The sequence below is a fragment of the Eumetopias jubatus genome, unplaced genomic scaffold (assembly GCF_037043125.1).
Source record: "Eumetopias jubatus isolate StellerSeaLion01/CBP00866 unplaced genomic scaffold, mEumJub1_p1.0 scaffold_16, whole genome shotgun sequence".
Taxonomy (NCBI): Eukaryota; Metazoa; Chordata; class Mammalia; order Carnivora; family Otariidae; genus Eumetopias; species Eumetopias jubatus.
In genome coordinates, this window is record NW_028274822.1 from 15,849,223 (window position 1) to 15,862,685 (window position 13,463).

Here is a 13,463-nt window from a genome sequence, read left to right on the forward strand (position 1 = left end):
CAGGCTCCCCGCTGAGCAGGGAGCCCAATGCGGGACTTGATCCCAGGACCCTGGGATCATGACCCGAGCCGAAGGCAGCCGCTTAACTGACTGAGCCACCCAGGCGCCCCTACCACATCTTCTTTATCCATTCATCTGTCGATGGACATCTTGGCTCTTTCCACAGTTTGGCTATTGTGGACATTGCTGCTATAAACATTGGGGTGCACATACCCCTTCGGATCCCTACATTTGTATCTTTGGGGTAAATAGCCAGTAGGTATTTAGATTAGGTTTTTAGAATATTTATTAGTGAAAGCTTAATGAACAAGGCATTCCCTAGCTCCCCAGCAAGGCAAGAAAAGATTTTAAGTAACCTCCTAGTTTCCTCCTACACCTCAACTTAAGGAAAATCCACTGAAAAGCAAAAATGAGATTTTCCCAAATGACCCACTAGTACAAAGACTATATCAGGTTTCTTGTAAACGAAGAGTCTTCTACAGATTTTGATTACTACCATGCAGCAAACCTCCAGGTCTCCATTTATAAGTAAGAAAATGAGCCCACTTGGGTGTGTAACTGTAACCTACATGTTATTGAGCATGAAACCATTAATCAATACCACTCTCAACTACTGCTGTGCCGAAAATAGATACAGGAAGTATCATGGAGTGTTTGCACACAAAGAGGCATTGTTTTCAGTGCCCACACAAATAAGAAATCAAATTTTGTAACTAAAAGTGTCTTTAGGGGCACCTGGGTGGCTCAGTTGGTTGGGCTACTGACTCTTGATTTCCACTCAGGTCCTGATCTCAGGGTTGTGAGATTGAGCCCTTTAGTCAGGCTCCACACTCAGCAGGGAGTCTGCTTGAGATTCTCTCTCCCTCTCCCTCCTCCCCTCTCCCCACTCTCCCTCTCTTTAAAAAAAAAAAAAAAGTGTCTTTAAAAACTGAAAGCATGATCAGTGTGCAAAAATGGTGCATTCTGCAGACTATACAATCCCCAGGTAGACGATAGAGCCGCAGAAATCTTAAGTTGGAAAAATGTAAAATAAATATAACTAATGCTTATATAGCATTTACTCTGGGCAAGACATTAGTCATATATGTTAAATCACTTATTTCTCACAGTAACCTTTGAAATTACTATTGCAACCTTACAGAGAGGAAATTGCCACATATGCTTAAAAATGTTTACACATACACACAAAGTTACTATGATTGACCTAATTAGCCATATGTTATTTGAAAGTATTCTTAGAATTACTGAGAATTAACTGATCTGATAGGAATTATATGTTTATGTTTTCATGTCACATTTTTTGATCAGTAAAGATATGTGAATAAAACAGAGTCCAAAAAGAAATACACTATTTCAGAAAAAAAATAAAAGAACAAATCCTGATCTCACTGGATGGCTCTGCTGGCTTTGCACCTGTGGCCACTTTCTCTCCTTTAAACCCATTATTTTCTGATAGTCCAGTGACTCTCCCCTGGGCCTCCTTCTGCCACTGCGGTGACTCTTCAGGCTCCATGGCAGCCACAAGAGCATACCTGCAAGACCTCCAACTATAGGGAGCTTACCTGACCACGGGCCCCAGCAACTGCCCTCCAAAATCCACTGCCACATTTACTCCAAGATCATGCTTCTCGCAGGCTGCTTCCTGCCAATAACTGTGCGCGGCAGGGACACTAAATCAGGCTCACCACTGGGAGACATGGGACACTTCTGAAGGGCAGCGTGAGGGTTACCCAGTAGGTCTTGCCAACCTTCCTCAGACTTCATAGCAGATGCTTTCACCCAGCCCTTCTTCCCTCTCTCCTCACTCAAGGTCAGGCTTGCATTGTGATTGGACAGCTTTTTCTGGCTCTCTCCCCATTTTCTTTTCCCTCTCAGTCATTGCTCAGTAAAACCTACACATTTAGTCCTACCTTGGTACCCTCTTCCCAGAAGACCCAGACTAACAGTCTCATTTGCCTGCATTTCTTACATTTACCTCATAAGTACATGTGTTCCCTGTGATTCTGTTCCCCGTTCCTGGTGGAAGCCGACAGCTTCCAGTACAGCCTGTATCTACTGCAGCCAAAATCTGTGTCTCTATAGCTAAATTATTCTTCTGGGCTCCATACTCATCTTTGCTAATTGGGTATCTCCATTTAGATGTCTCAAAAGCATTTCAAATTCAAAATTTTAACAACTAAATTGTAAATTTTGTCTCATAAGAGGATTCCTTCTTCATTATTCCTTAACCAGGTAGAACAATCCTAATTCAGTGTGGAAAACAGACACACTCTCAGTATATCAGCTAGATGGGGACTTAATACAGGAAAAAGGTGCTCACAAAAATTTTGAAATGGCCATGGACCCTCCACCATTCTACTTCCTTCCAATTTCACACCACTGGAGCTGCGATCCATAGATCAGGAGATAGTTGCTTCTCCTGCTCTCCCTGATTCACAAAGGGGGTGACCTGCCACCTGATGCCAAAATTCACCTCCGTCAGATCCTGCTAGGGCTCTGGGAAGGTGATTTTTGTCTCATTTATGCTTTCCAAATCTCTTATGAATATATCTAACCAGGAAAAACTAATTCACATATAGAATGCAGATGACAAAGGGACTGGGCAATACAGATTTCAGCTTTCTGAACTCTAAAGTGAAGGAGGCTCAAATGGAAATCGAGAGAGCCAATCCACCTACCAACCAGATTAATGGCACCCACGCCCAGCTATTCACTGGAGCCGAAAAATGGAGGGCATTAAAGATTTCTTGCTTGTCCTCATTCCATTCATGACTGATCAGAGTAGTTTTATCTGCCCTAAAACTGTTACTGGCTTGCCTCAGGTCTTCACAGACTCTTACTTGAGCTTCTGTAATAGCATCTTAGTAGTATCCAGTATTATCTTAACCCCCCACCTTTACACTTCATACTTCCACTCTGAACTATTCCCAAATTTTATTATGTTATTCCTTCAGTCTTGAAACTCTTTATCCTGAAGGTGATGGGGGATTCATTTAAGATTTGTAAGTATCGTCGTAGAGGCCAAGGAAATAAAGTCCTAATCCCTGGGTGTGACAGGCAAAGCCCCAGATGACCCCTTGCTAACATCTCCAGACTCATTTCGGTGCCTCACCTTTGTGTGCTCTGGCCATGCCAAAGTATTTGCCGTTCCCCAAATGTGCAATATTATTTCTCACTTCCTGATTTTGCAGAAATTACTCCATCTACCTAGAATTCTTGCCCTCTCCACCAAAATTTCACCCAGCTAAATCCTATCTTCCTCTAATTCTCATCTCATTAAAACACCTCCAATGAACAAGACCAACCCAAGCACAGATTATTTCTACTAATTACTATCAATATACCGCTGGTCACAATACGTAGGAATTATTAGCTTACGATTAAGTCTACCCATTTAGATTATATCTCCACCAAAGTCCCTAGATGGCAGGTCCCATGCCTTATTTACCTCTACATTTGGAAAACTGTAGGTGCTCAGTAAAACATTGGTTGCTAGAAGGAAGCAAATTAAGCAAACTGGAAAGAGGTTTAAGATAAAGGCAGGAAGACAATACAGAGGCTATTGCTATCAGCCAAATGAGAGTGATTTTTTTAAAAGAAAAATTTCTACTATTTTGAGACAAATTTATGTTTCATAGTATCAGTTTTATAAAGAAAAACATTTTAATAATATTTTGTTAGGAGTAAAAGTATTTTAATGAAAGTTATTATATTATTTTAGTGTTGTCTAATTTTGAAAAGTTTGGAAACTGATATATTTAAATTGACGCAATAGAAAACTACACTTGTTTTCTGTTAAAAATAATAATAAACAGGGGCACCTGAGTGGTGCAGTTGGTTAAGCGTCTGACTCTTGGTTTCAGCTCAGGTCATGATCTCAGGGTCATGAGATCGAGCCCTGCGATGGGCTCCACACTCATCGAGGAGTCTGCTTGCAACTCTCTCTCTCCCTCTCCCTCTGCCCTCCCCACTGCTCTCTCTCTCTCTAAAATAAATAAATAAATCTTTAAATAATAATAATAAACAATAAAGAACACAGATTTCAACCAAAAATGCATTTCAGTCCATGTAATATTCATAGAACTCTGAAAATATATGATAAATATAATAATCTAAAAAAGATTGTTTTTTATTTTATAACAGGCAATAAAATGTTCACATTAAGTATTCAGTTATTCTTGTACACTCTATTCCCTAAAATAATAACATCTATCTATCTATAGTATAAAAATTGTATACTGATTTTACTAGGACATTCTATGTACAGAAAGCAGTTACATAATCTGGAAGACGTATATACATCAGCCAATAGACATAAGAGATATGTTATTGTAAATAAAGATTCCATTTCATGGTACATATGGTAACAAACACTTTTAAATATGAATTTTGTAATCAGAATAATTTGTTCTATGAGAATGTTTCCCAAACTGTATATTCCAACACATGTTACATTTACTTTTTTTAAGTTTTTATTTAAATTCCAGTTAGTTAACATACAGTATAATATTTGGTTTCAGGTGTACAATATTGTGGTTCAACACTTCCATACATCACCCTGTGCTCAGAATTCATGTTACACTTAGCTCCGCTGTAATGTGATATATGTAATCTAAAACTCAGAGTGCTGCGCAAAATCCTACAAAACAACAACTAGGGTTTATGGGAAAAAACGCGGTTAGATACACAACACGCATAAACTTCATCAGGGATACATTAGATAGAAGAGAGAGAGAGGAACCTAGTAAAAAGAGCAGAGCAGTTTTACACGTTAGAAATACATAAGCCTACAAGAAATATGGAGCTTTACCGAGAAAAAGACCTGCAGTTCCCTTGAGGAAGTGAGATTCAAAAGGGTTACAGCTCATGAGTTATTTCAAAGTGGTAGAGGGATTACTGGAAATCTCACAAGAAACTAATACTACGTGAGGAGTGTTGTGCTTCATCACGTATGCAGTGAGCTGAGGCAGTGGTAAATATTTGAGTGTGTGTGTTGCATGTGCCCCGTGTTGCATATGCCCAAGATACAGTTTGCCATATTCACCTATTGTTTCTGCTGTATAAACAGTGCAAAAACAAAAATTTGTGTTGTGCTCAAAATGTTCCCTGATACATCAGTTGAGTTTAGGGCAAATATGCGTTTTCAAAATGAGCATGATAGCTGAATTGAGTATAATAGGTACTTGAAAAATAAAAGTGGAAGAAGGTAGGTTCTACATTCAAGTAAGTTGAGAAAAGAAGTGGACTAAGCTGTGTTGAATTTTTCTCTAGTAAGAAATTTCATAAACTTTATATGCTAAAGTAAATTCTGAAACTTCAAGAAGGTGGTGAGTTTGCAGTATTTTCCAAAATTACTTGACCTTGGAATCTTTCCTTTTATTTTGCAGTGGAAAAAACATTAACGTCTCCTAAAAATGGTAGTCCATCTAGCACAGTTTGATAAATACTTCTCTTTGGTAATGTTTCATATTTATTGTTAGTAAATATAAAACAAGGATTTCACTCATAAGAGAAATCTGTTATGATCTAACTCAATTTTGTGTGTATTAAAAGAAGAACTCTGCAATAAATTTTCAAAAACACCATTAATGTTTCTTACACTGCTGGCTGTATTTCTTCTGGCTCATAGAGAATGAAACTATGGCTGGCAATTAAAATGCCTCCTTGGAGGTGACAAAATGTCATCTTTCAGCATGATTTACCATACAATCAAGGTTTTATAAATATGCACCAAATAATTAAATTTGAGATATTAACTGTATATGGTTTTTTCTGAGATTTCAGTGTGATCATGGTCTCTAATTTTTTTTTTTTTTTTTGTAAAAAGCTAAAAGAGGGGCTCCTGGTTGGCTCAAGCGGTTAAGCAACCAACTCTTGATTTCAGCTCAGGTAGTGAGCTCATAGTCATGACACTGAGCCCCGTGTTGGGGCTCTGCGCTCAGCATGGAGTCTGCTTCAGATTCATCCTCTGCTGCTCTCCCTGCTCACTCTTTTTCTCTCTCAAATAAATAAACAAAATCTTAAAAAAAAAAAAGCTGAAAGTGGGTTTTGTTTTTGATCACTAATTTTTAGCTATTATATAATTCTATATAAATTACACAATACATATAATTAAGTTTTACAAAGTAAGGACTGTGCATTTACAAATATAGGGGAAGAGCATTCCATGCAGTGGGAGTAGAGTAAACTCATGGGAAAATCGCTAGTGTGGGTGTCACCTAGCATGTAGGTTTGACACATGCCTTCCGTGAAGGCAAACAGTGAGAAGTGAGTTTGGTAAAGAGAAAAAGAGGAGTCAGACACATTGATGGAATGGAAGGTATTTTACAAGTGATTGCACATGGTGATTTTTGAGAAAGATGGACAAATCAAAGCTATTCTGAATTTTAAGCCAAGCAAATGGAACAGTGATGCCACTAGCAGAAGTAAGTAGCACAAAATCAAGAGCTGACTCAGGAAAAAGATTATACAGAGTTGACTATCTGATGCTTATTAGGTAATTCACTCTTCACATAAATCCAAAACAAATGAAAGAAATGATTTCCATGTAATTTGGGTTTGTTCCTTATAAACAGCTCCAATAAAAAGTCTTAAAGTCAAGGTAATTAATGCTAGCTGTTGTAATAGATAACACCAATATTGCAGCAGCTTAACAACGGTGATATTTATTGCTTATTCAAATCACAGTTCCCAATAGTTGGTGGGCTAGGTTGTGGGGGGAATTGGAGAAGTGAGTTCTGCTTTGTGCAGTTATTCAGAGACCTAGGTAGGCTCCCTCCATGATGTAGTTCTGCCATCTACAATATGAGACGCCACAGACATTCTGCAGCTATATATCAATGATAAAAAAAAAAGTGTGTAGGATCATAGGGGAGCTAGCATTAATGTGCATCACTTCTATCCATATTGCATTAGCTAAAATTCAGTCACAAGACCCCGCTGAATTCTAGGGATGGCCGGAAGATACTGATTTAGCTCAGTACTCAGGAATGATACATAGCATTGTCTCGGCTGCAAAACGGACAGAAGATAAAGCCCTTACCTAAATAACTGAGAACTTCAAATGAACCCTGGAATAATTCTTTCTTATTTTCCCTATTATCAGTAGCCACGAACCATACAGAGCTAAAACCAACAATAGTCACAGCAAGAAAAGGACATTATATAAAATTTTATAACCTGAAGCTTAATTAATTTGTAACTTGGCCAGCATCTTTCAAACTTAGCTTAAACAAAACATTCAGAAACTCTTAATAACTAGCATTTACTGGTCTCGGCTAGAAGAAGTGAAGTTGCTAAGTTACGTGTGCATTTAATTGACAAAACTTTCAGTTACAGGGGTAGATCGCTGTAAAAAAAAAAAAAAAAGTTTCCAATTTCTTCACATCCTCACCAACATCTGTTATCTTTTGGGGTTTTTTTGTTTTGTTTTGTTTTTTGATGGTAGCCATCCTAACAGGGGTGAGGTGATATCTCGCTGTGGTTTTGATCGGCATTTTCCTGATAATTAAATTGTTGAGCACCTTTTCATATACCTGGGGGCCATTTGTATATCTTCTTTGGACAAATGTTTATTCAAGGCCTTTGCCCATTTTTATTTTATTTTTAAAATTTGAGTACAGTTGATGCACAATGTTATATTCGTTTCAGATGTACAAGTGATTCAGCATCTCTCTATGTTATGCTCTGCTCACCACAAGTGTAGCTGCCATCTGTGCCCACACAACACTGTTACAGTATCACTGACTATATTCTCTAGACTGTGCCTTTCATCCCCACCACTTATTCATTCCATAACTGAAAGCCTATTATCTCCCACTCCCCTTCACCCATTTTACCCTTTTTCCTTCCCCCTTCCCTCTGGCAACCATCAGTTTGTTTTCTGTATTTATAGGTGTGATTCTGTCTTTGTCCATTTTTAAAGAGTTGTTTTTGTTTGGTTGGTTAGCTGGTTTTTGTTTTTAGTTTTTTGCTATTCAGTTGTAAGAGATTCTTACAAATTTTGAATATTAACCTCTATCAGATAGAAGGTTTGCAAACACTTTCTCCCATTCTGTAAGCTCTCTTTTCACTCTGTTGATGTTTCCTTTGCTGTTCAGAAGCTTTTTAGTTTGACGTAATCCCACCTGCCTATTGTTGGTTTTGTTGCCTAAAATTTTGGAGTTAAATCCAAGAAATCATTGCTAAGACCATGGTCAAGAACTGTTGCCCAGGGTGGGGGATGGGTTAGCCTGGCGATGGGTATTAAAGAGGGCACATTCTGCGTGGAGCACTGGGTGTTATGCACAAACAGTGAATCATGGAACACTACATCAAAAACTAATGATGTAATGTATGGTGATTAACATAACAATAAAAAAATTTAAAAAAAAGAACTGTTGCCCAATGGGTATAAAGCTTCAGTTATGCTAGAAGAGTAAGTTCTACTTGTCTACTGCACAACATGGTGCCTATAGTTAATAATATGGTATCATACACTTTAAAATACGTTAAGAGGATAGATCTCACATTAAGCGTTCTTACCACAAAACAAAACAGACAAACAAAACACACACACACACAAGGGCACAAGGAAAATTCTGGAGGTGGTGAATATGTTTAGGACCTTGACTGTGACGATAGTATCATGGGTAGAGGCACATGTCCAAACTCATTAAAATGTATACATTAAACATGTGTAATATTTTGTTATATCAGTCACATCTCACTATAGCTTAAAAACTGGGTTTTGCTTATTTATTGATCTTTTTCTTTTTGAGTTCAGAGTAAATATAGTTTATATTAACACCATCTGGTGTTATTAAATATCATGAATGAAAATAAAACTTCCCCAGCCATGATAACAGAAACCCTGCAATGGAGAAATATCAGATATTAGTGCATAAAAAATGAACCCCGTCTTGAACCCTTTGATAAGCTCTAGCTATTTACATCAGTTCTCCCATTCAGAGCACAGTGTACCTGTATTATCAAATATTCTCCCTGTGTTTCAGGTATTTTAAATTGGAGCATTATTTCCTGGATTCTTAATTCAAAGCAACTGAGAGTAAACAAATTCAATATCCTGACCAAAAAGGCAGTGTATCTATTTCAGGAACATACACGCACACGCACACACTCACGCGCGCGCGCACACACGCACACACACACACACACACACACACACCTCTCTTTCTGAAGCAGGAATAAACCTGGGCTGCCTGGCTTGTAGTGATATCAAAGAATAGCCTCTAGGGACCAAGTTGTTTCCCTTGAAAACTTGACAAGGAAAATCCAGTCTCTCTCATCCTGCTAGCTTCCCAGTTCCACATGCTTCTGCATCTGAATCGGTGTTGCCCTGCAATTTGTATCTCTGGAACATCACCCGTGTCTCACAGACATCCAGCGCATTTGGATTGGTCAGGAGGAAGCGGAGGAGGAGCCACTCTGAACATTTTTTTTCCTTCACACACCATAAAATCAGCAGCAGCAACTAACACTCAAAGCAACGCTTCAGGCTGGGAACTAACAGCTGACGGGAACACGTGCCCACAGATTTGGGTCCCAGGGGCACAGAAGCTACTAGGAGAATTATTTTGAAAAGACCTGACTGAATGCCTAAGACTAAAAGTTAAGGTGGGAGTGAAGACAAAAAAGCAAAGAACAAACTCTTTGAACGGAGAATGTGCATTTCGGAAGCCTAAGCTTTTAAAGTGAAGGGGATCAGAGCTGCACCTGGAAGACAGGAAAAGCTCCATCTCCAGCCTTTGGAGCAGGTGACAGTTACTTACAACTGGCATGCCAGTTTTAGCCTCAGAACTTTCGGATCGACAGAGACGTGGACAAAATCACTGAGGCTAGCTGACCCAAGAGATCGAATCAGTGCCGTGGGGATCTGCATCCACTTGATGCAGGATGAACTCCACTATCCACCATGGGATGCACACTTCTCTCCACTTCTGGAACCTCAGCACCTACCGACAGCATGCCAATGCCAGTGAGTCCCTTGGAAAAGGCTACTCTGATGGAGGGTGCTATGAGCAACTCTTTGTCTCTCCTGAGGTGTTTGTGACTCTGGGGGTCATAAGCTTGTTGGAGAATATTCTGGTGATTGTGGCAATAGCCAAGAACAAGAATCTGCATTCACCCATGTACTTTTTCATCTGTAGCCTGGCTGTGGCTGACATGTTGGTGAGCGTTTCAAACGGCTCAGAAACCATTGTCATCACCCTGTTAAACAGTACTGATACGGACGCACAGAGTTTCACAGTGAATATTGATAATGTCATTGACTCGGTGATTTGTAGCTCCTTGCTTGCATCGATTTGCAGCCTGCTTTCAATTGCGGTGGACAGGTACTTTACTATCTTTTATGCTCTCCAGTACCATAACATCATGACGGTTAGGCGGGTCGGGATCATCATAAGTTGTATCTGGGCAGCTTGCACGGTTTCAGGCATTCTGTTCATCATTTACTCGGACAGTAGTGCTGTTATCATCTGCCTCATCACCATGTTCTTCACCATGCTGGCCCTCATGGCTTCTCTCTATGTCCACATGTTCCTCATGGCCAGACTGCACATTAAGAGAATCGCTGTCCTCCCAGGCACTGGCACCATCCGCCAAGGTGCCAACATGAAGGGTGCGATTACCTTGACCATATTGATCGGTGTCTTTGTTGTCTGCTGGGCCCCATTCTTCCTCCACTTAATATTCTACATCTCTTGTCCCCAGAATCCATACTGTGTGTGTTTCATGTCTCACTTTAACTTGTATCTCATCCTGATCATGTGTAATTCCATCATCGACCCTCTAATTTACGCACTCCGGAGCCAAGAACTGAGGAAAACCTTCAAAGAGATCATCTGTTGCTATCCCCTAGGCGGTCTCTGTGATTTGTCTGGCAGATATTAAATGGGGACAGAGGAGATACTAAAAACATGCATATGAGACTTCTACATTCTTCTTCAAACAACCTGAACAGCGTGTTTCAACAACAGCTTCTTCTTCTGTGTAAGGCATGAGTTGAGAATATCTATTGTGTAAATTTAAGTTTATGATGTTTTGATATGAAAAAAAAAGCCCAGTCTCTGTACATTTCTAATGTCATGCTACTTTTTGGCTGTACAGTGTTTATGCATTTACAGGTTGTTAGGCACTATGAATTTATAGACAAGAAAAAAGCTCTTATTAAAAGCATAACAATGTTTCTTGTTATTCACAAGGATTTGACACTTTGCTTGTTTTAGGAACACAGAAATCACAGAATCATTAAATATATGCTAATAAGTCGCTTCTTATATTACACTATATAACACTGAAATGTAGAGATTTGATTGTAGCATTTGGAGGGAAACATTGATGAATAGATGCTTGTTCATTAAAACAATGAAATGAAATTTTAAGTAATAAAATGTGTTCATTCTCCCTGTGCAGACATAGAAAGGAAGCTCCTGTTGAGAGAAAAACAGCTAAAAAAAAACCCAAAAAACAAAAAACAAACCTCCAAGATTCTGAACCATAAAACTATGGCTGTCTCTCAAAGACAAAGAGATTAATTTTCCCATGCAAACACTCTGATATTCCACAAAGGCAATTCAGTTTGTGGTAGAGGGAGATAGTAGTTATAGGAATTAAAGTACTCTGGACAATTTAAGTTAACGTGTCAAGCTGAACTTCCTGATACGAAACTATTTCCAACCATCATTAATAAAATCAGAGAATAAGGTCTTTTCATTCCTTTAGCCAGGGACCCAGCATCTGCTGAAATGCTCAGAAAAGGGGGTGCTGCCCTGAGAGATCCGGCTTCCGATCTCTAAAGAACTACACACTCAGCAGAGTTCTTTCACCCTTCACATGGAAGTGACAGGCTGTTGATTTATTGCTTATTTGCTGCACTGGAGTTTAAGTATTCACTGCCAAGGGCTCTAACCCTACAAACCAAATCTATAGCACACTTATATCCATGCCATATTTGTAATCTAAAATAAGGGAGGCTCGGATACTGATACACGATGAGCAGGAAGGAAGGCACTTACCTGAATCCCCTGAAGACATCGTAACATAAATCAGCCTTCCACAACCACATTTTGGAAAGTGAGTATTTCTTTTCTTCCAAAATCATCCCACAGATTTGGCTACTGAGCAATAGAATCTGTACTTTCCAATTTACAGGTACTTGAAAATTAAGAGAGAGAAAATATATCTGGCTGAGGGCTACCACTAAACAAACTATCCTTTACTTTATAGTGTCTTCAAGTGCTTACAGGCAGAGATCACATGCAAAGGCATTTCTTAAATAAATATGAATGTTTCACATACTGGCAACAAGTCCTGAGAACCTTTTCAGCATTCATGTGGAAACATGACTTAAAAGTAGAATGGTGAAGTTCAAGTTTACAAATGAAAGGTGGTACTTGATTCACTATGATCCCTCTATTTTGACGCAAAACTAAGTGTGAGGATGTAAACATAGACTGCTCTAACAGTCAGAACCCAAAGCTGCAGCGGGGCACAGACAGTGTTTTTGTCTTTGCTACTACTCCTGACCCTTCTTTCACATAGTGAGTTTGAGTGTCCAGGGGACGGGAGATCCGGAGGAGAGAGCTCCAAGCATGCCCCATCGTGTGTGGTGGCTGTCTATTGTATGTCTCCTTCAAGTGTCCTATCAAATGCCGTTTTGCCCGTTGAGAACCAGCCCACTTCTCCCATGGAAAGGAAATCCGGCTCTTTTGTCTTCGCTTCTATACCCCCTCTTGGGGCCGTTTACAGAGTTGGGGCGAGTGTTAGTCATGAACCTGCCTGCCCTGCCAGTCTCCTCTATATGGCCAGGTCACAACAGTAGGTTTCAGTTTCTTTAAGTGCTAAGACTGCATCCTACTCAATTTTTCTGGTTCTCCAAACATCCCTCTATTATGGTACTCCCTCTTTCTCCAGTAAAACCAAGATTCTCCCAGAGGGACATATCATTACTACCCAAAGTGCATAGTTCACATTAGAGTTCACTCATGGTATTGTATATTTTATGTGTTTTGACAACCGTATAATGATATGTATCCACCATTACCTTGTCATACAGAATAGTTTCACTGCCTTAGAAATCCTCTGTGCCCCACCTCTTCACCCTTCCTTCACCCCTAACCCCTGGCAACCACTGATCCTTTTACTGTCTCCACAGTTTTGTCCTTTCAGAATGTCATACAGTTGGAGTCATACAGTATATAACCTTCTCAGACTGGCTTCTCTCACTTGGTAAAATGCATTTAAGATTCGTCCATGTCTTTTCATGGTTTGGTAGCTCGCTTCTTTTTGTGCTGAATAATATTCAATTGTATGGGTGTAACACAGTTTATCCATTTATCTACTGAAGAATATCTTGGCTGCTTCCAAATTTTGGCAATTATGAATAAAACTGCTATTAAACATTTTTGTGTGGATGGAAATTTTTGATACCATGCCAAGAAGTGAGAATTTACTTTTAAAAA

General features: G+C 39.3%; 1 protein-coding gene across 1 annotated transcript; it reads left to right on the plus strand.

Annotated features, from left to right (window-relative positions):
* The first annotated feature begins 9,894 nt into the window (after positions 1-9,894).
* Positions 9,895-10,893, plus strand: MC4R (melanocortin 4 receptor). Its single transcript, XM_028102968.2, has one exon. It carries the CDS (start codon positions 9,895-9,897, stop codon positions 10,891-10,893), a length of 999 nt encoding a protein of 332 aa, XP_027958769.2.
* The last annotated feature ends 2,570 nt before the right edge of the window (positions 10,894-13,463 follow it).

Excerpts from the sequence above, each read along its gene's own strand:
- MC4R (XM_028102968.2), top strand. The coding sequence starts at position 9,895 with ATGAACTCCACTATCCACCATGGGATGCACACTTCTCTCCACTTCTGG.